Source organism: Talpa occidentalis, unplaced genomic scaffold (genome assembly GCF_014898055.3).
Source record: "Talpa occidentalis isolate TD23 unplaced genomic scaffold, MPIMG_talOcc4v2.1 talOcc4.11, whole genome shotgun sequence".
Classification (NCBI taxonomy): Eukaryota; Metazoa; Chordata; class Mammalia; order Eulipotyphla; family Talpidae; genus Talpa; species Talpa occidentalis.
Window position 1 is genome coordinate 99562289 of NW_023601104.1, and position 24734 is coordinate 99587022.

Here is a 24734-nt window from a genome sequence, read left to right on the forward strand (position 1 = left end):
CTGGGCCAAGTCTCCGGGACGTAGTAGGCAGAGTGAGCTGGGAGATCCCTCCTTGTCGGGGCGGGGGGCTGAGGAGGCTTTGGGGCAGCCGTGCGGGGGGTGCTCCGGACAGACAGAGCAAGCGTCTTGGGTCAGATGGGCGCCTGGGAGGAAGGCAGCTGATGGGCCGCCTGAGACGGTGGCTGCTCTGTTCTCTCCGCATCTGGTTTTGCACTTCAACCTCAGCGAGATGTCTGCAGCTTTTCTCACGCAAAGGGGGCCAGGGTGGCCTTGACCTCATGCCCTCAGGCCTCCTGCAGCCCCTCACTTGTGAGGGCTCCTGGGGCCGGCTCCGCTGGGTGCTGCTGGGAGTCTGCCCCTCCCAGTAAGCCCTCTTCTGGCCCCCGCCCCATGGCCCTCCAGGTTGCCAACACAGGCCCCTGGGGTGGGGGATGGATTTCGCTGCCGCCCCCGCAGCCCCCGAGGCTGTTAGCCACCTTGTTTCTTGGGAGGGGTGGCCTTGGTGAAATACCCCCACACCTTAGAGGAGCTCACTGTCTCCTCTCAGGATGCTCCTTGGGAATAGGACAGCCTGGATTCGCCCTCAGCCTGCCCCGGGGTGTGGAACAGGAGGCGCGCGCCAGCACACACTTCTTCCCGCGGGCCGTGTCTGGACCGTTCAGGCCACAGTCCATGCCTCTGGGCCCCAGGCTGACCTGGGTTTGGTGGGATCCTGGCTCTGCCCTCTCCTGGTCCCCAGCAGGGTTAGACAGTTGCTGTGCTATGCCAGCTGGCGGCGCCTGCATCCTGGGGGTGGGGGTGAGGTGCCTGCAGACCACCTCTTCCCCAGGGCTGTGTCAGGAGGCAGGGTCTCTGCTGCCTCTCTGGCCCCTCACTCACCTCCCGTTCTGCCCGGTTTCTAGAGCGCCTTCCCGTGCAGCGCCTCCTCTGGGGCAACCTCCTCACCCACCGGCGTGAAGACCTGCACCTTTCTGTGTCCCTGCTGTGCTCTTTGTGGTCATTCTGGAAGAGCCCCTGTTCTCCAGGCCTCGCTGTCCAGGCGGGACCTCCTGCCTTCCCCACGGCCCGGTGCGGGTAGGCACACTGGGAGCCCTTGGTTTCTGTGAGCAACCGCGTGCGGCCAGGGTCCCAGAGGTCGCCGATAGACGAGTCATGGTGTTTGTTTCCAAGAGGACAGTGAGCAGGACGTGTCCAGGGAGGCGGTGAGGCCAGTGTCTCACCATGGCGTGGGTGTGCAGGCTGTGGGTGTCCAGAGGGCCAGCGTCGGCGCTGCCTGGTGTAGGGTGGAGTAGGGGAGACACCCCCCCACCAGAGGCCTAGAGTGAGGGTGGCAGAAGGGGGCTCACTGAGGTGGATGTCCCCACTGAGGCCTGGGCCTGTGAAGTGGGCAGGGCGTGGGCACTGGCACTGCCCTCAGCCTTGGTGCAGAGCCACACCAGCCTTCTCTGCACAGGTGTGAACCCCTTGAGCCCTCACTGAGCTCACTCCTGGGTCCCATCTCAGCGTCTGGCTTGACCCCATGTCCATTCAGCCAGACAGACGTTCACCAAGTCCCAGCCTCGCTCAGATTCGAGGGCCAGGGGCCCCAGCTGACGGATGATCCCATATCTTTTAGGTGGAAGCACAGTGGACAGATCATCCCAACCCAGGCTGAGCCACCTCCATTTCCCATGGAAGGTTCTAGAAAAGCACACAAATGCATGAGTGAAGGCATGAACTGGGCAGACGGACTGGAGCCACCCTCTGAGGAGGCCAGTCGGGTCCCCAGAGGGAAGGAAAGTTTTCTGGGTGAGAATCTCAAGATGCTCAAGAGCCCTTTACCTTCCAGTGAACCAGGTGGCTTTGCCTTTGTCCTTGTGGGTTTTCCAGAGCCTTCCTCCTCCTGCAGAGAGAGGAAGGGGTGGTTGCCATAGGAACCACTGGCTGCTGCTGGGGGAAGCTCCCTCTAAATCAGTGGACCTGTGGGGGCCAGTGTGGGGGCTGGGAGCTGAGGGAGAGCCCCTGGGAGGCAGTGTCTGGCCAGAGCTCAGGAGGGACCTTCTTGGAAAATACTGACTGCAGACTGTTCTCGGGGGCTCACACTTGTGGTCAGGCACCCCGGAATATGAGCTCACTCTTGTCTCCCTCATTCCCGGCTTTGGAGAGAGGCTACTGCCAGCACCCACCCGCCGTGTGCACCCTACCCGTGCCCCGCCCGGCCACCCCTGCCTCTTCTCCTGCCCTCCATTACTGTCCTCGTTCTGGACCTTCTGTCCCCCCTGGGCTGCCTAAGAGCCCTCCTGTGCACTGGTCTCCCCCATTTCAGACCCTCCCTGACTCCTGGCTCCTTGGACTTGCACCCTGGTCCTGTTCTGATAGCACCTCTATTCCCTTCTCATTTCCTCTGTGGAGGCCCTCGCGTGGCTCCCCTGACCCCTCACAGCCCTGCCTGGCCACCCTGGTGTCACTGTCTACTGTCAGCTTTTCCCTGCGCCTGGACGGAGGACAGGGCCTGGCCCAGGGGAGGCCCTGGGAATGCTTGGGGGACAGAGGCGTGAGCAAGCTGTTTGGTATGGACAGCGCCTCCTGCTATGACGAGGAAAAGGGACTCTGTCAGAAACGGTGCCCGTCAGTACAGGGGCCACCTTGACTTCCTCTGGGGTGCGTCACTCACTCAGGGAAATGTCCATACCCACACCTCCCCACCCCAGGCTGGGTTCCGCCCGGCCCGCCTCTCACCCTAAGGACTGCAGTCGTAAGTCACCCTTAGTCATGGGTCTCTGAGCAGAATCTGTGACTCAACTAATTGGAATTTGCTGATTGACTGTGGACCCCGGGAGCCACCCAGGCCTGATGTCAGTCCACCTGCCGCTCGTGTCTTACATGTCTGCCCCCTCCCTGGGTCTCTAAGCAGCTGCCCCACAGTGAGAGGAACTGCCCAGGTGTCCCCCAGAGGGCAGGGCTGCCTTCCTGGGGTGCAAGCGAGGCTCTGGCCCTGACACCTGTTAACCTGAGTTTAACGCAGCTGCTCCAACCTCAGCCTTCACTGCTGCCCGCCCAGCGCGGCCTCTCCCCATCACGAGTCTTAGCCACTCACCAAGGTCACGTGGCAGTCAGGGTCACACGGCAGGCGCTTGCTGCCCCAGCTCATGGCTGCTCAGATCTTCAGGGCGCCCAGCTGCGCGCTCCCGCGTGGCCCTGGACACTTGCTCCCATCGTGGGCTGGGCTGGTCAGAAGCATTTTCCAGCTTCTCGGTGGTGATTCAGTCGAGTGTCTATTTTTCTGTGACTCAGGATTGTGCTCTGGAATTCTCTCAAGTGAACTCAGAGGGCTTTCAGCGTCAGCTTCTTTGTCCATCTCCCGTGTGCACAAGCATTTTAAAGTACCTGAGAAATTTAACTTGACCCAACCCAGCACTTGATTTTTTTTTAAATTTATTTTTATTTGTTTATACAAGCACTGGGTACAGTCAGAAGCGCGGGAGGGTGAGAGAATCCACCAGAGCCAGAGCGGGGAGCAGAGCAGGTAGACTGACGAAATACACTGCTGAGGGGAGCAGCGGGCGGCAGGAGAGGTCTGCGCGCCATGTGGGACCCTCCTCCGGTGGCCGGGGAGCAGCCGGGGATCGAACCGGCGCTGCAGAGGCTGCGGGCAGCTTCGCAACCCAGCGCCCAACCGCTGCGCCACCGGGGAGGCCCAGCACCTGATTTTGAGCAGCGAACTGCTCTTGTTCATGGAATGTCAGAAAATGTTTTTCGTCTTCCTTCGTTAACATCATATCAAATACCAGCCTCCAGGAATGCGCGCTCTGGGCTGGCAATAAAAGCATAGAGAAAGCAGACTGCTTCAGGGCTTGAAAAATAATCTGTGCAGGCTTTATAGGCATCTGCCTTCAAAGTTTTCCTTCCTTGTTGTTCAAGAAGATGTATTTTTGGCCTGGGGAGTTCTTAGCCACTTGTGGCCTGGGCTGCCAGTTGCCATTCTGGGGGGAGCCTGGAGATAAAAGAAGCGTCGAGATGCGTTTCCCGGTGTCAGCAGGAAAAAACCATCCTGGGCTGGGAGCCAGGGGCGAGGGAGGAGGGAGTGAGGTTTGGGATCTAAAGCGGGGGTCCCAGCTGGGGGTGGGCAGCCAGACCTATGCCACGGCTCTCTCTCCAGACCCGGATGCTTCCGTGGGATCTGGGGGCTCTTTGTAAAGATCACAGCTTGCAGGCAGAGAAATGGCCGGTGCACATGGTGCCAGCGCCAGGCCCCTGCCCTCTCTTCAAAGGTCTTACCTAAGTGCCATGTTCCACGGGGCCATAAAAAGGACAACTGCCAAGTATTAGGTGCTTAGAAGCGGGGTACTGGGCAGGGGGTGATGCCCAGAGAAAATGAATCTCCTCTCTGTTCTGGAGGCTGAGATCAAGGTGCCGTAGGGTCGCTTCCTCCCGAGGGGGCGTCCACTCCAGGCCTCTGTCCAGCTTCTGGTGTCCGCAGCAGACCTTGGCCTCCTTGGCCGGTAGGCGCCTCACCCTGACCTCTGCCCGTCTCTGCCCACGGTGTTCTCCCCCTGTGCTCGACGACCCGTGCCCGGATTTCCCTTTCATGAGAATGTCCGTCATTTGGACGAGGGTTCCCCTGCCCCAGGATGACCTCACCTTAACTAGTGGCATCTGCAAGGACTCTGCTTCCAAATAGGTCACATCTGAGGTGCTGGGGGTTAGGACTGTAATATAACATTTTCGGGGAACAAAATTTAGCCCATAAAACGGGCCTTTTCTGAGGGGTGCCCCTCCTTCCCATCTTGTTCTCTATATGGATTTTGTTAACACGATTTTGTAACACAATGGCCCCAGAAGTTATTTTATTTATTGATTGTTCATCTCCCTCTACTAGAGTGTGAGGTCCTGAGGAGAGAGACCTTGGTTGGCGATCTTGTGTTCCATGCCGGGCGCAAAGCAGCCACTCATAGTAATTCCTGAATGGATGGGTGGGTGGGTGGTTGGATGGGTGGGTGGGTGGATGGTTGGATGGGTGGGTGGATGGATGGGTGGGTGGGTGGGTGTCTGGGTGGCCGGGTCCCGCATGGATGAGTGACTGAAAACCGCCCCGTGAGGCAGGTACTCTTGTCAGCCCGCTTTACCACCCACATATCTGTGGTTTAGAGAAAAGAACACAGCAGGGAACAGCAATCGCTGTTCCTCTTTTATCTAAACCTTACAGAGCAGAAGCCAGGATCGCTGTGGTTGCATTCTTGGTGTTTCGAGAATTTGTCAGATGGGACACATCTCGCCTCGTTTTCTGTTTGCACACTCTGCAGCGAGTTCTGCTGAATGTAGATGTGGGCCCCGTGGGCCACCGCGTTTGCAGAGCATTCGTCTGTGTGAGGCCACGGGGGTGGGGGGTACAGCACGTGCTGGACACGGCTGCAGGCTTATCATCTAGCACAGAAGGTGGGGTCCAGGTCAGTGCATGACCCTCCAGAATCCTCTGGGACGTGCCAGGAGAGGGGGAGAGACGGGGGGTGAGGAGCGTGAGGGGAGGCTGCATCTGAATTTGTCTGGTGGGGGCTCTCGTGGTGATCCATACTCTCCCACAGCTCACACCTTTAGCTGTGGGGTGTCAGGTGGGGTGAGCAGAGACGCTGTCCTTGTCCTTCTGCCTGGGTCCTCCAGGGTTAACTCTGATCCTGCGTTCTGCTCAACTCCAGGCAGACACCCAGAGTTGGGGCCCTCATGCTCACAGGCCACTCGGGAAGCAGGTTCCCAACGGTGATGGAGGGAGGGACCAGCAACAGAATCCAGGAAGGAGCAGCTGAGCAGTGCCCTGCTCTTGGGCAGGTGCCTGCTGGAGGGAGGGCCTGCCCATCCGCACGGTGCTGAGGCTTTACCAACAGTCTCGTCCAGTGCTGGAGGCACTGTCATCTGCTCCATTTTATAGATGGAGAAACAGGCACAAAAGGGTGGGGTCAGTGACCGAAGGCCCAAGCTCTGTCCACAGCTGCCTGCCTTCCTCCCTTTGCCCCCAACACTGGAGTCCAAGCCTGGGGTACACAGTGACAGATGCCCTGGGCAGAGATGTTCCTGCTCAGCAATGCAGGATGTTCGTTTTTTTTTTTTTTTTTTTTTTTTTTGTTTATACATGCACTGGGTACAGTCAGAAGCGCAGGAGGGTGAGAGAACTCACCAGAGCCAGAGCGGGGAGCAGAGCAGGCAGAAGGACCGAAGTACACTGCTGAGGGGAGCAGCGGGCGGCAGGAGAGGTCTGCGCGCCATGTGGGACCCTCCTCCGGTGGCCGGGGAGCAGCCAGGGATCGAACCGGCGCCGCAGAGGCCGCGGGTAGCTTCGCAACCCAGCGCTCAACCGCTGCACCACCGGGGAGGCCAGCAATGCAGGATGAACTAAGCCGCTGTAACAAGCAGTCCTGACGGCTCTGTGGTTTAACATACAGGAGGTCTTGTTTGCAGCTCGGGTACATAGCGGAGTCTGATGGCCTCTCCAGGCAGTGAGTGGAGACTCTGTGCCCCTTTCATCACGTTCCGTCTAGTTGCATGGGTGTCTGGGGACTGTACACTGGTCATCAGAACTTGAATTGTCATGGCCTGGAAGTTGCCTTCTCTTTCCTCATGTTCTGTTGGCCAGAATGAGCCTCAGGGCCTCAGGCCACCTGTGAGGGGCCTGAGAAATGCCAGGCCCCCTGCGGGTCTGTGCTGGAACGAGCAGGTGCCTGGGCCCCGGCGCTGCACATTTCCATGACGTCCTCATTGTGGAACACCAAGGGCCAGCTCCCTAGTCTCCCTCAGTGCTCTCCAGTGACCGAGTACTGCCACTCTGGCCGATGGCTGGGGAGAGGAGGGTCAGCAGTCCTTCTCACACCTGCACTGGGACCTAGAAGTTTCCCATGAGCCCCTTGCTCTGCTCTCAGCCTAGCCAAGCAGCGAGGGGATGGGACCAGCTGGACGGCGGCGGGACCATGTTCTTCTCCAGCTGGTGACGTTGCTTATTGCAGGCTGGTGAGCCCAGATGTGGGGTGGGGGTGGGGACAGCGATGACTTGCATGTAGGGGGTCTATCGGGGCTTTTGGGGTCAGGTTCTCTGGTTGTCTAGCAAGTCCGCCTCCCTGGCGCTTTCACTGGAGTTAGTCACCTTCTCCTGGCCTCCTCGGTGTCCTCTCATGTAGAATGGGGACAGCCGTTGTCCTGCCTCCCAGGGCCGTTGTGAAGATGAGATAACTCGTGAAAGCACTTAGAGCAGAGCCTCGAATCACCTGATAAGTCAGAAATAATAAGGGACACGTCTCACTGGTTGGCAATGCCAAAGCGCACATGTGACTCCCTCTCTCCCGGCCCCCACCTGCCCCCTCCCTGGAGGCTGCCATTTTGACCAGATTCTTGTGAACATCCTAAGACACTGGCATATTCGAGCAAATGGGCACGTCCGTCCTGTTCTCTCCCTGCAACAGCGTTCTGTGCCTGGTGGCCTGCACCGCTGGGAGACCTCCCCGGTATCAGTACACAAAGTACTTGCTTCCCTGTTCTTTTTCATGGCTGGGTGGTATTCCACTTCGGGATTACCACAGTGAGTCAGTCTGTCCCTCTCCATGGTCTTTAGTTCCCTCTCTCTCCCTGCGCAGCAATGCACAGCAGGTGCAACAGCCACGCACAGCAGTGCACCTGCTTTGGTGGGTGAGTGCACCTGGGGCCAGGCCTCAGAAGTGGCACCTCTGGACTGGAGTGTGTGCATGTAAAATCCCTACGGACTCACCACTTGCTTCCTGTTAAGACAGCTGGAACTGCATCCTCCAGACAGGTGTTTCTAAGTCTGTTTCCCTGCACTCAGGTCGAGGGGGTCTTTTATCCAATCTGGTGTACGAAAAAATGGTATCCTAATTCAGTTGTAATTTGCATGACTTGTGAGTGAGATTGAACAATTCCTAATATTTATGTTTGGAGTCATTTTTTATTTAGTTTTCAGCCTTCTATCGGAGCATACCTTTTGTTCATTTTTATTTCTGTTGTATTGGTTGTCTTTTTCTTACCAGTTTGTAGAAGCTTTTTAGGCATGCAGAAAATCAGCCGTTTGTGATGTGAGCTCCAGGTTTGGCATGCCGGGTTCTTCTCAGTGAGGAAGATTCAACTCAAGCCATGGGTTTTCCATAAATAGTCTATAAATGTAACTCAGCCCCAGTCCTAATCTAAAAGGCATGTTGAGAAATGAGTGTGCCTCTCAGGAAGATTCTGGGGTAGGGGAAGGAATATTGATGGGAACTTGTTTTTCTCAGTGTTTTAAACCATATCCTAAAGCTGCTGTAATTAAAACAATGTGTGCAGGGGGAGCACAAACCATTGTGAAGCTGATACAAGACTACAAAGGAGCATAGACCGTAAGAGTAAATATGGAGTAAACACTTGGAAATCATGCCATTTGAAAACCGTGGATGAAAGATGGGTTGTTAACAAATAGCATTATTGGGCCTCCCTGGTGGCGCAGCGGGTTAAGCACAGTGCTGTGAGGCTGTCCTCACAGCCTCTGAAGCACGGATTCCATCCCTGGCTGGCCAGGGAGAGTCCCACAAGGCGCAGCAGACCTCTCCTGTCTCGCCCGCTGCTCCCCTCAGCAGTGTATTTCGTCAGTCTGCCTGTTCTGCTCCCTGCTCTGTCTCTGGTGAACCTCTCACTCTCCTGCGCCTCTGGCCTGTACTCCAGTTATTGTATAAATGAAAAATAAAAAAAAACAAACAGCATTATTTATGAGTGGCCTTTGACCCTCCCCCCTGTGGTGCAGACCTGCAGCCCTTTTCTTGCTTTTTGCAGGTGCCCACCCAGGGCGGGAGGGTTTGGTTCCCACCGGCCTGCGGGCTCCACTGTGAAGCAGCCCTGTTGGCTGAGTCACACGGGGTTGAGGGACTTGTCTCCAGATAAGGGTCCTGCCCAGCAGGCTTTTCTGGGGTGCTGCACCACTCCTTTGTGGTGTGGCTCTGTTTCTGCCTTCTGAGCCTAAGGGATTGGACAAGTAACCCTGGTGGGTTAAATCCCTATGGTTGTATTTCCTCCAAATGCTGTAGTGTGGCTGAAAAAAATCCCACTGAAGCTTTTGCTCAACCTGGCAAGTTACCTGTGGGGGCCTATCTGCTTTTCTCCCCCAGCCTCCTTCCCTTCCATACTTCCCTTTTTTTAACAAATAGGAAAAGAAAAGCCCTCGGGGGACACTTTCCTCAGTGGGGCTAGACTAGGCTGTGCTGTGTGTTTTTTTTTTTTTAAGATTTATTTATGCATACAAGAACTGGGGTACAGGCCAGAGGTGGGGGGGGGTGGTGAGAGGATTCACCTGAGACAGAGTGGGGAACCGAACAGGCAGACTGACTGAAATACACTGCTGAGGGGAGCAGCAGGCGAGACAGGAGAGATCTGCTGCGCCCTGTGGGTATCTCCCTGGCCAGGGATCGAGCACATGCTGCAGTGGCTGTGGAGAGCTTCATAGTGCTGCTTCTTAACCCCTTGAGCCACCAGGGAGGCCTTAGGCTGTGCTGTGCTAACCTGCAGCCCTGAGTTAACCTACAGAGCTGAGTAGCTCCAAGCATTGGGCTGTCGTGTCTCACTCATGCGGGAGGCTTCCATTTGTAGTATCGGCTCAGAGAGCCAGGACTGAACAGCCTCTATTTTGAACATTTTCAATCTGGGCCATTTGAGGAAAGTGATAAAAGCTATAACTGCACCTGCAGTTGCAGGCTCTGCCAGGAAGGGTACAGTCCTGCCAGGATGTAGAAAGAGGCTTCTGTGCCTTCGTGATGCTATGCCAGCACCGCCCAGTCTGCAGACCCGTGTTTCCTCGCCAGCTTTGCCCCCAGTAACCGTGGTTGGTTGTGATACAAGCCCCCACACTCATTGTGTCCATCTCAGTGGCTCTGATGTCCCCTGGAGGTGGCTGGACAGGTGTTCTGTGGCCTTCCTCTTGGTGACAGGGCCTCGTGAGTCTCCCTGGGCCAGGTGTGGTTTCACCTGTGAGTTCCTTCCTTAGCCAGCATCCCGGGAGTGGGCTTGGTGGGTCCAAGGGCACGGGCGTGTTTGTCCTTTCAATCTGCCCTTGAGCCTGGCTCCTTGGCCTTGGCCGTGGGCAGGGGCTTTGCTTCCCCTGAGCCCTGGGGTCGATCCCCTACTTAAGGAGCTCCGACTGCTGAGTGGGCATCACTCTTAAACTGGCTCTCACAAACCCACACTTGGAATTGTAAGGTACCTTCATCAGCAGGCTGTTTAGTTGGCTAGTCGGCCATGGGGTGAAAGATTATTTGCTTTTCTGCCTTCACCAGATTCCTCCTCCTGCTCATCATTCCAGTGATTAGAAGGCGGTTCCTGAGAAACTGGGAATTGGGTCAGGGAGCGTTTGTGACACCCCCTTCCCTGGCCTGGCCCTAGTCTGCTGGGTGGCCAGCACTGTCCTTGACCTAGCCTACCAGTCTGGTGGGCGCCCCTTGTGACTTCCACCTCCTGACCTCTCTGCGGGACACTCGAAGTGCCTCGGGGAGCGAGAGTTCCTCTAAAGGCCTTGTGCCTGCTCTCTCCAACTTGTCTTTTGGAACCCACCCAGCTGAAAACCCAGCGGTGGGGCAGTTCCTCTGAGGCCCGGCTCCCGTTTGATGTGTGTCTGTGAGACGTCAGACCCACTCTCCCTCAGCAGAGCCCCGCCTCTGCCCAGCAGGGCTGAGCAGTGGACACTGGAGAGGGCAGTTCTGCCCAGATCCTCAGATCCGTGGAGAGCAGAGGACCGAGCCAGACTCTGCCCACTCACATTCCATCTGGGTTGTTTGCATCTTGGTTGAGACGCAACTTTTGATCTAGTGACTTCCATTTGAAGTTGAACAGCTGAACACGTACCTCTCTACAGGGGCGAGTTGAAGGGAAGAGGATGGAAGGAAAGCGGCAGGGACTCGGACACCTGTGGGTTTAGGGGTTAATTGTCTGGCACTGGTAGGAGAATGACCTGTTATCCCAGGCGGCTGTGTCTCTGAGCTGTTACTGAGCCTCACTGGGACTCACTGTCCTCAGCTGTACCTCAGGCGGTCAGTGCTCGTGAGCAGAGCGTGTGGCCCAGAGTAAGAGCTTCGTCAGATGGTAGTTGCATCATTGACCGTGGCCGTGAATTTTACGGAGGTGTCTCACAAGAGCGCGTGAGAGGACCCTGTCTCTGCAGCTCTCAAATCCTGGCCTCCGCCTGAGCTCTGACAGTCAGGGAAATTTCCACTGCTCGGTAATAAAGCGGATAGTAGAAGAGGGGAGTGTAATAGCTGACATTTATCGAAGGCATGACTGGGTAGGAAAAACACACCTCCTCTGTTTCTCCTTTACTATGGCACATCTGCCACGCTCAGCGCCCCGACACCAGATGTGCGGGAGCTTGCTCCGCAGCGAGCAATGCTGCTTCACCAGCTCTGCGCCCTGCAGTTTCACCCCGGCCTCCTAGACAGGACTGCCGCCCACCCCTCAGAGGCCTGACTCAGTTGGGGGGTGGCCCATACTCCTCACCAATCAGCTGTAGATCAGAGGCCCTTTGGATTTAATTTGCTCGAGCAGCTTACAGAATGCAGGAAAACAGCCCACCGGCTCACTGGAAAAGGATACGCGCAAGGAGCGGATGTCCAGATGGCAGGGATGAGTGGGCGGCGAGGTCTGCGGAAGGTGGCCAAGCCACTCTCCATGCCTGCACCCCCATGTGGTCCCCACCCCGAAGCTGCCCACCCCCTACGCCTTGGGGAATTTTATGGAAGGCTTCAGCATGGAAGCGCCACCTGTCACTCACTTAACTCCCTTCTTGGAGGATGGGACAGGCTAACAGGGCCACGCTGCTGATCGTGACTTGGTCTTTGTGGTGACCTGCCCAGGGGTGTCACCTCTGCAGAGCAGCGGATGCTCGTGCCAACCAGAGAGCCCCAAGGCTGTTTATTCACAGCTGTGCTCACTGGTGGGGGCTGTGCTGTCCTCAGCCTCTGTGCCCTGGGTCCCATCACGCCTGCTGTGAGTTAAGGAATAATTTGTGAAATGTGCTTAGAGCAAAGCCTGGCATGAGTGAGTTTTCGAGAGCTGCACACAAGTGCCGGGGCTGGGATGGGACGCAGTGACATGCTAGCCCCTGTCTGACTCCCCCTGGCTCTGCTTGCAGCCTGTCCGGGCTGTTCAGAGAGTGGGATTTTCTTCAGCCACCTGGCACGCCCGTGATAGAACACTTTGCATTTTGCCTTCAGAGGGTGAGCATCCCTGGCATGGGATGGCAGCCAGCTGTCCCAGGCCCCAGTGAGCCCTGGGGCTGGTTTGCTGCTGCTTCCACCTCTAGCCAGTGCCTGGGCCTGTCAGAGAAGGTTGGGAGCAAGTGTCTGCATCCTTGATGCCTTTCTTCCCTCTCCAGCCACATGTTCTCTCCCTTGGGACCATATTCCAAAGGGCGGCCTAATTGCTATAGCAGCAAGACCCAAGTTTGGCTTGACACACCCAGGAGCTGTCAGTTCCAAAGCAGAATTCTGGCCTGTGGCGGTGCCTGCCCCTGGGCCCACAGGGTCTTCTGCTGGCTCCTGTGCCTCCAGCCTGCAGATGAGTCTGGGAGAGAGACGGGCCTTCCGCCCCAAGGTGCAGTCAGGGCTCCAGGCTCTGGGCTGCAGGACATGCTCTTGCTGCAGAGGTGCCTTAGGCTGTGGGCATGACAGGTGTTCGGAGAGTGCCTGATGCAGGTGTGCTGCATTGTTCTTTAAAGTATGGGTTGTGGGTTGCTCCCTGACCGGGGATCAAACTCGTGGTACAGTGGCTGTGGATAGCTTCATAGGTTGTGTCTTAACCCCTTGCACTCTCACTCTGTTTCTGGTGAATTCTCTTGCCCCCCCCATCTCTGGCCTGTACCCCAGTTCTTGTATGCATAAATAAATAAATCTTAAAAAAAAAAAGTATCAGTTGTATTTATCAAATATTCCCCAAGCTCTCTCCTCTAGCCCCTGCTCCAGGTCCTGGGGCACCAGCCCTCAGCTCTCATTGTTGGGGATCTCAGGGTTGGGCAGAAATATGGCACCATCCCAGAGGATGCAGAAGGGTTTGGAGGCACAGGTGAGAGGAGGGAGCCACTCATTCTCCTGGTTTGCGGTCAGTGAGTTAAGTCTGTAAAGGGATTGGACTTTTGAACTGGACTTGGAACAGGAGTAAGAGGTCACTGTGTGGACAGATGTGAGGGGCCTGGTAGGTGGTTTCGCCATCACCTGGGTCTGCTTCCGGAGCGGGTCAAGAGGGTCACGCGACTGACTGGGGCCCTGTGAGGAGAGGACCAGGGCGACGTGCCCCCCTACGTGGCGCTGTTGGGCAGGCTGAGGGGAGGCTGTCCCGGTGCTGCTCCTGCCAGCGTCCCACGTGTCGCGTCTGTAAGCCAGTGTTCCCACCTACCAAGGTGCCCTGTGCAGTGTAGGGGAGATTCAGTGGTGCCCTCATTTTAGGAGGAGGGAAACTGAGGCAAGGAGCAGTTATGTCACCCGCTCCAGCCCCGAAAGTGGCTGAGCTGGGTTTCCAGGTATCTCCTGTGCCCATCCCCCTCCTGGCCAGGTGGTGGGCCTGGTAGAGCCTGGCTGCTGGGGTACCTGGCTGGCACTGCCAACTTGCTTCCTGAAGTCAGAGGTGACTTCCAGGCCATTGGGGTTTACAAGCCTGCGTCCCGTGGCCTCCCAGCCCTCCCTGCCCCCTCCTGTCGGCCCCCCGCCTGCTGGCTGCGGGAACAGTGGGCCCTTGTTTGCTCCGAGCGCCGAGTGCTGCTCGAGCGGCGTCCGCGCGGCCCCACAGGATGGCGTGACTTGGAAGCCTGGCGCCCGCAGACCTCTAGCCACAGCGGGCGGTCCTTTCATCTGAGACTCCCTTGTTATTGGCTGAGAGGGATCGGTCAGACCCCTTCCATGTTAGAGAACCACAAGTTCCTGGGAAAGTTCCCTTTTCTGGGGGCTGGGTGGGGTCAGAAAAACAAAATGACAAAACAGAAATGTGCTCACTCCCACCTGAGCACCCCTCCCCACCCCATGTGGGAGATGAGGTCCCCAGCCCCCTTCCCTAAAGCACCCCCATCCTAGCTTGCCTCCTCTGCAGCATCGCGCTCCTAAGGGTCCCCTCTGAGCGTCACTCCTGGGGGTGTCGTGCCCATGTTCCCACACTGCACCTGGACCTGCCCGAGCACCTCCTGCAGGGTGGGGGGGAGCTTCCCCTTGCTGGCAGGGAGCTTTTCAGGGGGTAAGCCCCTCGGGGGGATGCAGCCGGAGTGCCTTCTGGAGCTGGGCAGCTCCACCTAGGCCTCGATGCGGCAGGGACACTGCAGCGAGACACGCCAGCCCGGATCAGGCCTGATGTGTGTCCCAAGTTGTTCTCGTGAAAGGGTATTACTGGCAAAAAATACTTGGAAAATGCACAAAGGAAGGTGGCCGGCGTCCAGAGCTCACTGTTTACCTTCAGCGGAGCGGCTGGGAACACGGGGAGCTTATTTTCCAAACAGCCCCTGGTGGTGAGGCCCGTGGACCTCAGGCTGATGCCGGGGTGGGGGGTGGGGGGCGGGATGAGCTGGGGCAGCTCCTCTGCTCACCCACTTCCCCTCCTGGGACCCCAGGGCTCCTCTCAGGCTGATTTCTGTCCCCTCTGCTGCACAGGAGACCCGGAAGGTTCTCCAGAGATTGTGCCAGCTGGGATGGAGTTTCCGACAGGCCCTGGGGCGCCCTGCCCAGCATCGCCGTGTGACCCAGTTCTCTCCCGCTTGCCTGGGTCTGAGAATGTTGGCCTCTTGTTTGTGGGGCCTGTCACGGTGGAGCCACCAGCACAGCAGACATGGTTTTGGGTCTGTGGCACCTTCTGAGCATTTGCTGCCCCTATCCCCACCGACTGGTTTCTTTATCTTCCTTCAAATTGCTTTTTTTCTGGAAACTCTTTCCCCATTCTCAGATAGGAAGGTTGCACAGAATCTGCAAATAGAACCAGCGAGGCCCTTGCCGTCTTTTGTTTGTATCAAAGGGGAAACTGAGGCTCGGTGAAGGTGAGCTGGGTTGTGCCCAGGTGCCTGGTTGCTGTTTGGCCTCCATCCAGGCCCCACTGGGTCACTTCCAGTCTTGCCCGGTCATTTTGCTTCCTGGACTCTGGTGTCCTGGTCTGCAGAGGTGGGGCCGTCGCCCCTGCTCCTGGGCGTGCCGTGAGGACGCCCCTCCATCCCTCATCCGGGAACCCCAGAGAGATGGTCAGCATCTCAGCAGCGGGTCTGAGTTTTGTTTTATTTTGTTTTGTGCATGGGCTGGTCAGCAGGAGGAGGGAAGAGTCGTCTCCAGTCTTCTTATTGTGAAGTCCATGGGCTTTGTTTTTGTTTTTGTTTTCCCAATAGGGGAAATCCCTCCACATCTTTCCTGGCAGACATTTAAAAAGAGGAGTTAAAGATAATAGCGAGAAAGAGCTGGCACATTTTAGCCGTGAGCTCCCAGGCAGGTTTCAGAAGTCTTTGTTCTCCAGGGTTTTCATTTGTGAAATCACATGGTTGGAAGTAAGATGAAACCAAGGCATGGAAGTTTTGAGCAGGACGTCTACCTAGAGCGACCATTTGGAGCTGCTTCTGGGCTGTGAGGCCAAAAGGCACCTTGAGCCCCAAGGGAGAGCCCCCCCTAGGGTTGGGCATGAGGGCAAATGTGTTCCTTCCTTCTCTGGCATCTGCCGAAGCCACCCGGGGGTCAGCCAGGTATTGGGATGGCGCTGCTGCCTCTGAGGGCCTGGCCTTGCAGGTGGTGGTGGCTGCGTGCCGGGTGGCAGGCATCGGGCGGGTCAGGAAGTGTGTCAGGCCGCCTGGCTGCTGGCAGGTGCTCCTGACTTGGGGTCAGATGGTACCGACTGTGCATCAGCCAGCGGCGCCGACTCCCTCGCGACCGCCATCTTCCTGAGCCCGTCCTCTTGAAAATGAACATGCCCGGATGGGGGGGCAGCTGTGCCTCCCGGTGACATGACCAACCCCAGAGGCAGCTGCTGGGCTCAGAGACCGGCCGCTCTCAGGCGCCGGGGCATTGCAGCTCGGCCAGGACTTGGTGTTGGGTCGCGGAAGGATGGCCGCTGGCTCTTTGTTCTGGCCTGGCTGTGCTACTTCAGTCTTTTGACCTCAGCTCCCCCAGGCCTGTTTCCCCAACCTGAAAAACCTGGTTTGTCGGGAGGGAGGGAGTTGTTCAGTAAAGGCCTCTTCTGGGCAGCGTTTCACAGGGATCTGCTCCCTGGGCCCGTGGCTCCCATCACCTTGACTCCATGGGGTGTCTTCTGTCTCCTGGGAGGTGTGGACTCGGGGCAGAGGCACAGATGGGGCCTGCCCTGGGGGAGCCCTGGGGTCTCAGCTCTTCCCAGCTGTGTCCCCTACGAAGGTGAGGTCCCATCCTGCCCCATGCAGGGCATGGGCACCGGGTGGGGCAGTGGGTTCAGCACCTGAACTTGTTCTTTTTCTCTGTGCCCCAACAATGCAGCTGAACCTCAGCCGGCCGATCGAGGAACAGGGTCCCCTGGACGTCATCATCCACAAGCTGACCGATGTCATCCTCGAAGCGGACCAGAATGACAGCCAGTCCCTGGAGCTGGTGCACAGGTTCCAGGTGAGTGACGGGGCGGCTGTGTGTGTCTGAAGCTGCGGCAGCTGCCTTGCTGCGTGCCCCGCGGAAGTGGCTCTGCCATTGACAAGGCATGGCTGGTGCATCCCTGCCAGAGCTCATCCCCTGGGTAAACTGCGATTGATCTGTGGTGGGCACCCCCTCTGCCTGCATAGACGTGATTCACTGCCAGCCCAGGGGCCCCCTCGTTGGCAGTCACTCGCAGCCACGGCCAGAGGCAGAGAACATGACATAAGGGTGGACCCTTCTCACCACCCTTGAAGAAAGGGCCCCCAAAGTCCTTGGAACTGGAACCGCTGGCCTGTCCCTGAGTCCTGCCGTGGTGGAGAACCTTCCTTGTGCTCACGACCTTGACCCTCATGTGCTCATCTCCGGGCCCAGCTTGAGATGCCCCTTTGGGTCTCATCTGTCCCCTCGTCCCTGCCCTGCTTCCCCTGCAGCCCCCTGCTTCAACCTCACGGCGACCTGTCCACCAGCTTGGGAGGCCACTGACGTGGCCTGTGTTGTCTCTGTTGTGGACGAGAGCACGATTCGTTCCTCTGAAGGTGGCTCAGGGCGTGGAACGTCGAGTCATATTATGGGCGGAAATGTGGCCGCTTTGGAGCCTCCTGGTGGGAGGCACTTGAGCCGGCCTCCACCGTGGGATGGTGATGTTTGGGGGGTCAGCATCCCGTCCCCCCTTTTCAGAGCACAGGGGCTCTCTTTCCCCCTGCCAGCCAGTAGCCCCCTGCTCACGGCGTTCTCTCCCCCGTGTGTCAGGGTCACTCCCTCAGCCTCCCTCCCACGCCGCCGCCTCAGTTTCCCATCTCCTGTGGGCATGCACGGTCCCCTGCTTGCTGCAGTGTCTGCTCTCGGGGGACGGGAGGCTACAGCAAGGCGCGTCCAGGCTCTTCCAGGATCTGGTCCGTGAGCCTCAGTTTCCTTCTTGTGAGTGAGTCCAGGAAATCTCAACAGAGTGGGGAGGTGGAGGGACACGGGGTGGTGGGGGTGCACTGTGTGACTCCCTGAGCCCTGATGTCCTCTTCTGTGACACGGGGGTACTCATAGCTTCTGCCCCCTCAGGCGGGCAGGTTGCGGGAGGGGTCCATATGTAGGAGCTGGTGCCCTGGGCTTGCTGAGCTCTCAGAGCTCCCGCCACTAGGACTCCTGGGATGGCCACCACTGTCCACCTAGCAGAGACCACAGCCCTGGCCAGCCCAGGGGCCTGGGAATTACAGACCCCTGTCCCCCAAAACACACAACCCCGGGCAGGATATGGCTGAGCAGCAAAGGAGAACCTCATCCCCGGTGTTCCTGTTCCTGATAGAGATGATGGTGACAGAGAGAGCACGTCCGGGGACCTGTAGCTCGCGGGTTTCAGCCACAAGGTGCCTTTCCCAGGAAGGGTCTTGGCTGGGACCCTGCGTTCTGTCCCCCCAGAGCTCACACACCCAGTGGCCCTCATGACCAAGGTGACCTCTGGATGACCTTCCAGCCCTGGTGTTCCTGGGATAGTTTTTCGTTGCAGTCTGTGCTCTAGCGGGAGGCCGGATATCTGATAAGGGCAGGACGTTTCCTCCTTTGTGAAGAGAACAATCCTTTGGGGAAAAGGGTGACAGACTTTGCTTTGCAGAGGCCCCAGGAAGAGAGGAGACAGGCCGGGTGGTGGGGAAGGACCAGGAGACCCGCGCAGCAGCACCCAGGCCGCCTCCAGCCGGCGGGCACGGGACTGGCAGGCACGGGGCTGCCGGCCCCGACCTGGTCTCTCCCCGCTCACCTGCGAGACTCAAGTTCAGGTCCAGATGAGTCAGACAGACGTGTGGCCCTGATCTTGCCTGTTTTCAGAATCCTGGGTTAATAGTTGTTCGAGGGCATTGACAGACGGGGCCTTGGCGTGGGTGGGAGAGGCACAAGGATGATGGGTCCAGAGGGAACCTGCCCCTCTCAGAGGGACCCGTGACCAGGGCCAGCGCTGGCCAAGCCGGCTTTTCTACATTTCGATGTGAGCAGGGACAATTAGATGCTTTGCGTCAGGAGGAGCGCAGCCCCCACGGGCCTTCCCCAAAGTGGTGTTCAGGTCCCTGGGGGAAGTGGTTCGGGCTGCGCGGGTCAAGGAAGATGGGATTGTGAGAGGTTCTGGCAGCCTTAAAGCCTTCCACCCACGCCTCCCCCGGCTGCAAAGACGTCTGGGAGCTGAGAGCTGTTTGCTTTTCTGGCTGCCCTGGTGGACAGGCTGGAGGGTGTGGGCCTGGGGCTTATTGCAGAGCTCCAAAGCTGTTGTCATAGAAACATCTCCCCCAGCGGGGTTTTTTTTTTTTTTTTTTTTTTTTTTTTTTTTTTAATACTGGCCTCCAGAGAGTTTGGCTGCAGAATCATTGGGACGGTTCAGTTGTTTGTTGGTGCCAGGTTCCCGTGCAACCAGCAGCCCGGAGCAGGGAAACTGAGGCAAGGAGCAGTTATGTCACCCGCTCAGCCCCAGCTATCAGAGAGCGCACCTGGGCAAAGGTCCCTCGGGGGCCCTGCCCACGTGGGTGAGTGGGGCTGCTGCTGGCACGGTGGGAGGGTCCCTGTCCCGTTGTTCAGGGGTCTCGAGCTGCTTCCTCGGGAGCAACAAGACCCTTCTCACGATGGCATCCAGGCCCCCCAGGGGCGGAGGGTGGTCCTCTTTCTGCTCCCCCTGCCAGCCCCAGGATCGCCCAGAAGGCTTGTGACTGTGTTTGGGGGCGTGTGGCGTTTTCCCTGCAGCTCCAAGATGGAGGTTTGAATCTGAACTGTCACCCCACCCGCCTCCCCCAGCCCATTGTGACTGGCTGGAAGGACATTAATTGTCCCCCTCGTGGTCACTGGCTCCCAGTTTGAGCTCAGAAACAGCTTCCTGCTCTGTGGCACTTTCTGCTGTGCACTGTCTACGTGGACTCCCAGCTGCGGGGGGAGAGCCGTGCGGAAACCAGGCGTTGCCCTCACAGCCCCAGAGTGATCCAGAGTGATGAGTTAGGCCGGACTCTGGACCTCTCACTGCATGTCCCAGCTTAATCTGAGCCACACCCTCTCCTTGTCATAACAAAGACTCATCTCCAGGTGAGGACCCATTAAGCCTGCTCAGTCTGGCAGCTGCCTCCCTCCCTGGCTGCTTCTTGCCCCATCTGCCCCTTCCTTACCTCACTGGCCCCCGCCCCCCAAAGCAGCTGCTCAGGCTTTGAGTGTGCCCACTTCAGTGCCTTTGTACAAGCTGTCCCCATGCTTGGAATTCCGTCCCCACCCTTGGCTCTCAGTCCAGATGTGTCTTTCTCAGGGATATTCCCTGAAGGGACAGGACACGTCCCCCATCTAGTGCTCGTAATCCTGTGTTTTTCCTTCACTCCACTTGTGGGGTTTGGCTCTACAGTGGGCAGGGCTGTCAGCCTCACGCTCTCCATTGCTGCACGTGGTGCCTGGTGCAGAGGACTCGTGCCTGTGTGCTTGTGAAGCGGAGGAACGTCTTGCTGGCCTCGTGCAGGGTGCCCTGCTGGGTCAGCGGAGGGAGTGAGCAGCTCCAGTGGGCAGTGGGCACAGGACACGAGGAGGGAGCGACCAGGAGGGTTCGTGGGCAGGTAGCACGGCCTGTGGGTGCACATGGAAAGCCTCCAGGCTTTGGGAATAGTTGGAGGCTGGAGAAGGGGGCTCTTTCCTGCCAGGCCGTGGAGCTTGGACTTCATCCTAGGGCCAGGGGTGAGGAATCATAAGATAAGGCCCTGCTGGAGGCGGGGGGGGGGGGGTGGGGGTGGGGGCGGGGGGAGTTATCAGTGCAAGATGAACTCTGAGCAGGGAGGGCACCAGAATGTCTGGGACTTGGAGGTTTCTGACATGAAGTGAGTGCTCATGGAGGTTCCTTGGGGCCCCATCCTCACCCCGGTGCCCCAGTGACAGGACCACACCCCATTCACCTCTCAGGTGCCTGTCCGCTGCGCATAGGAAAGGAACTGGGATGTGAACTCTGTCTCCACTGTGAGTGCAGAGCACATACCTTACCCAGGGGTCCTTTACCAGTGTTCCTGAAAGGAGACTGTGTCGAATCGACCTTCAGCAGCTCGCCTCCCGCCCTCCACGCAGTTAATCGTGACACAACTCATAGACCGCGTGGTTCACTGATTTTAGTGCTTTGTCGTGTACTTACAGAGGCCTGTAACCACATTCAAGTTTAGGACAGTTTCTTTGCCCCCACCCTGTCCTGAGCACCCACCATTTTCGTCTCTGTGGGGTTCCCTGTTCAGGGCTTCATGTGAATGAGATCTGGTAATAGGCCATCTTCCGTCTGCCTTCTTCCCGCTAGCGTGGTGTTTTCCAGCTTCGTGTTGCGGTGTGAATTGGGGCTTCATTCCTTTTTATGGCTGCGTAGTATTCTACTGTAGGCATGGACTGCATGGAGGGTGTCCTCAGCACCAGCTGATGGACCTTTGGCTTGTTCCGGCCTTTGGCCATTGTAAATGGTGCTGCTCGACACCTGCCTGTGTGCTGTTGTGTCCACTCGTGTTTTCATTTCCCCTGGTTGTGCACCTGAAGTGGATTGTTTGGTCCATGGTTGGTGGAAGACCCTTAGGCTGTTCTCCCTGGTGGCTGCATCATTTCCCATGCCCACCTGCAGCGCATAAAGGCTCCCGTCTCTCCTCATGCTCGCTGAAGCTGACTGACTGATCTTAGCCATCCTGGCGGGTGCAGAAGGGCTCCTTGTGGTTTTGATTGGTTTCCCCGGCAGCTCACCATGTCAGGCCTCTTCCTGTGCCTAGTGTGCGCTTGCGCGTAGTCAAGGAAGGAGCCTACCTTTTAGTTCATGTGCAGTGTCTGTAGCCCGCAGACGTGCCTTTGGACTCCCGAGCCAGAGTGGTCAGGAGCGCCATGCTGGAGCCCGGGCCTGGCTTCAGAGCTGTCCGCCACTTCTTCCTGCTAGCCTCGGGCTTGCCTTCTGTCTTCCCTGCAGGTCAGGCCCCTCATCTACAACCCCAGGACAGCCTTAGAGCCTCGCTCTGTGCGGGCCCCAGCGTACTTTAGCACATGGGGAGCATTGCAGCCCTGGGCACCCAGGCGTGATGACCTTGGGTTGCAAGGTAGCCTCTGCTAGGGACTGGCCAGGGGGTGCGGGGCCAGGGGCGGGCAGGACCTGCGTGGGGCCCTAGCCGTATGGCTGTGGAGCATCCCTTGGCGGGGTGGCTCTCAAGGCCCACCCTGCCCGGTCTATCGGGGTCCATGTGTGCGGTGGTTCTGGGGGTTGCTTATAGCTCTGTAGTGCACCGGGACCCAGGTGACGGGGCTGCTGCTGGCAGGTGATCGAGAGGCAGGTGCGCTCCGGAGGCCCGCCTGGCTCACGGTCTCTACCCCAGGGGCCTCACCGATCCTCCAGCCATGACTTTGGAGGGTGGGGGCAGGAACCACCTGCAGACCAGGGAGCTGAATCTGGTGAGCCGTGACGCAGCCTCATCGTGCCCTGCTCCTTCTTCCCGAAGAGTAAGAGGGAGTCCAGCCACATGGGAGGCTTCTTGTGAGGATGAAGCCAGTGAATGCGCTTGATGCTGCAGAACCAATGCGGGGGGCGGGGGGTGAGGCCCTCAGCACACACGCAGCCCAGGCCTGGCCGGAGAGTCACTCAGTCGCGCTGGCATGCCGTCGTCGTCACCGTGACAGTCCCACTTAGGCCGTCTCCGCCCACTGTCGGCCCTGATGCCCGGTGCTCAGTCACAGCTGCAGTCCTTGGATGAGGCCGTGCTTGTGGAGGTGTTTTCTAATGGGGATGTGAGCTCCATGGCAGGGGAAATGTGGGCTGATCTTAGCCTCAGAGGCAGGGTGTGGGGTGGGGGGACACGGGGGCTCTGCCTGGCTCCACCCCTCCCCAGCGGACACACTGGCCTCAGTCGCCCTGCGTGCTGCATGGGGACCTTGCAGATGAGATGACGCATTGAGAGCAGCCGTGTCCCCCCAAAGGGTGGTTGCTGGGACCAGCGGCCATCACCTCTGGGACCACAGCTCTGCTCTCCTCCCGGAAATGGTCCCACAGCTGCCTGTACTCCAGCGCTGTCAGCCGTAGACATAGTGGAACAGCTGCCTGCGCCTGCTCGGGCTGGGCACTGCCCGCTCTGGGGAGGGCGTGGAAGTAGAAGAGAAAGCGTTTTTGTTGCTCTGGGCCTGCTCGTCTGATTTAGTTTCTGTGCATCTGGGGGCCTGAGCTTGGTGGCGTGTGGGCTTCCTGGCTGGCGGGTCATAACAGGGTGCCTGGGTGCCCACAAAGGGTTTGGGTGTCGTCGGGGGCCTCCGGGGTGGCCCCTGCTCCGCAGGCACCTCCCAGTGGGCCCTCTCTGCTTGGGGTACTCCACATCGCCTGGCTTATTTGCTCCTTCCATCAATTCCTGGGGAGATGGAATCACTTCCCCACTTTTGGCGGAGGTAACCAAGGCCCAAGAAGTTCGGTTGTTGCCTGGGGACCATTAGTCTATGGCAGAGCTGAGATCCAGAGTGTGCCCTTGCTGACGCGAGGCGGGAGACAGCAGCTCGTGGTCCTCAGGGTGAGGGGGCATGTGAGGGCCAGTGAGTCAGGGTCAACTGAGGAAGGAGTCACCGACCGGGATTGCCTCTGGCCTGGCTGGTGCCACATGATGATCAAGCATTGGTCAAGGGAGGCAGGACAGAGCGTATCTGGTGGCCCTGACCCCAGAGACTGATCCTGTCCTGGGGTGACTGGGAGGTCAGCCCTCTCCGACTGCTCCCGGGGTGCATCGGGGCCACACAATCTGCCCATTGTGCTCCAGGCCGGGCCAGGCGGGCAGTGGCTGTGAATCGCTCTTTCTGTGCTGGGGAGGCTGGTGCCATGTGGTGTCATTAGCCATCTGCAGGGCTCTTCCCATGTGGACAGGAAGGCCGACCCCCCAGCTGACCCACGACTTTTTGACCCTGTTAGTAGCCCCGAGCAGAGCTGGACTTGGTATGGTGCTGGGCGGTGCCGTGGGTGGCAACGGCTGCCGGAAGCCTGAGCTGCAACCCGACTTGCTGGCCGGCCGCGTCCCGGTGTGTGGACGTCGGCGCCGTGCAGCGCGGGCTGGGAGGCGCGTGGGCCAGTAGAAATGTTACCCTTTGTTGGTAACTTCTCCCCAGAGGTGTGGAAGGAGCTTGCATGCACATTACTTTGGGTTGCTTGGTTCAACGCTGTTGACATGTTGGGCCAGATAATTCTGTCTGGGGGGGGGGGGGGCGGGGTGCAGACCCGTGGGTTGTAGGGTGTCTGGCAGAACCTTGGCCTCCACCCAGTGGGTGCCAGTAGCACTGCCCCCTCCCTCCATGTGGTCCCAGGCGTCGCTGAGTGTTTGGTGGTGGAGGGGGCAGTAAGTTAACCCCAGTCGAGATGCCTTGCCTTTCTCCGCACTTCAGTGGGTCAGCGTGGGCACCTGCGTTCTGGCTGTGAGAACGTGTGCACACCTGGTGAGGCAGGCGGGTGCCTCCTCGGGGAGGCCTCAGCTTGTTCTGGGAACCCAGTGAGACTCTGGCTGAGGGACTGTGGGTGGGGTTGGGGTGGGTGCGGCTTGGAACCTGGGACGCTGCCCCAGGGAAGGTGCCCACTGGCTCCCCCGAGTCTGTGCTTGGAGAAGGGGTTGGCGTTCTGCTCAAAGAAGCGTCTTCTGGCCTCCCTGAGTGCTCCTGGGGTGTAGTCACTAGCTTAGGAGGGAGGGAGCTGCTGGTTAGGGAGTGACAGCACTTTGTGAGCTGTCAGTGTGACCGCTGAGACCCCCTCCAGTTCCCACAGGGGTCGCTGAGTACATGCCAGCCTGTCCCCTCCCCCGCGTACTTTGGCGTAATGAGAGGCCTTCCCCTTGCCAGCCCCCACCCTGCAGATCCTTGCCTGCTCCTGAGGCTGTGTGTGTGGCCTCCTCCTCTCTTTGCCCTGAAGACCTCGGTTGTACCATGGCGCTGTGACAGGGCAGGTGACATGCGTCAGGTGGGCAGCCTGTGCTGGCAGCTTGCCAGTCTCCATGAGATAGAGAATGCATCTTAGTTTGGTGCTGAAATCTGGGAGCAGAAAAGGAGCCATGGTTTTCAGCAGGGCCTTGGGAAAGAGCAGGAGGTATTTGCTGTCTCCAAAGAATAAAGTGTTGAGCTTCCTTCCAGACCTCTGTTCCACAGCATTCCGGGTTGTGCTTTGGCTGGAGGTACATT

General features: G+C 58.4%; 1 protein-coding gene across 2 annotated transcripts in view; it reads left to right on the forward strand.

Annotated features, from left to right (window-relative positions):
• Positions 1-24734, forward strand: part of ITPK1 (inositol-tetrakisphosphate 1-kinase) — a 128780-nt gene that overhangs the window by 58005 nt on the left and 46041 nt on the right. For both annotated transcript variants that reach the window (XM_037504015.2, XM_054692802.1), the window contains exon 3: positions 16443-16568. In XM_037504015.2, the coding sequence (XP_037359912.2) occupies positions 16443-16568 (126 nt within the window). The remainder of the gene's footprint in view (positions 1-16442; positions 16569-24734) is intronic.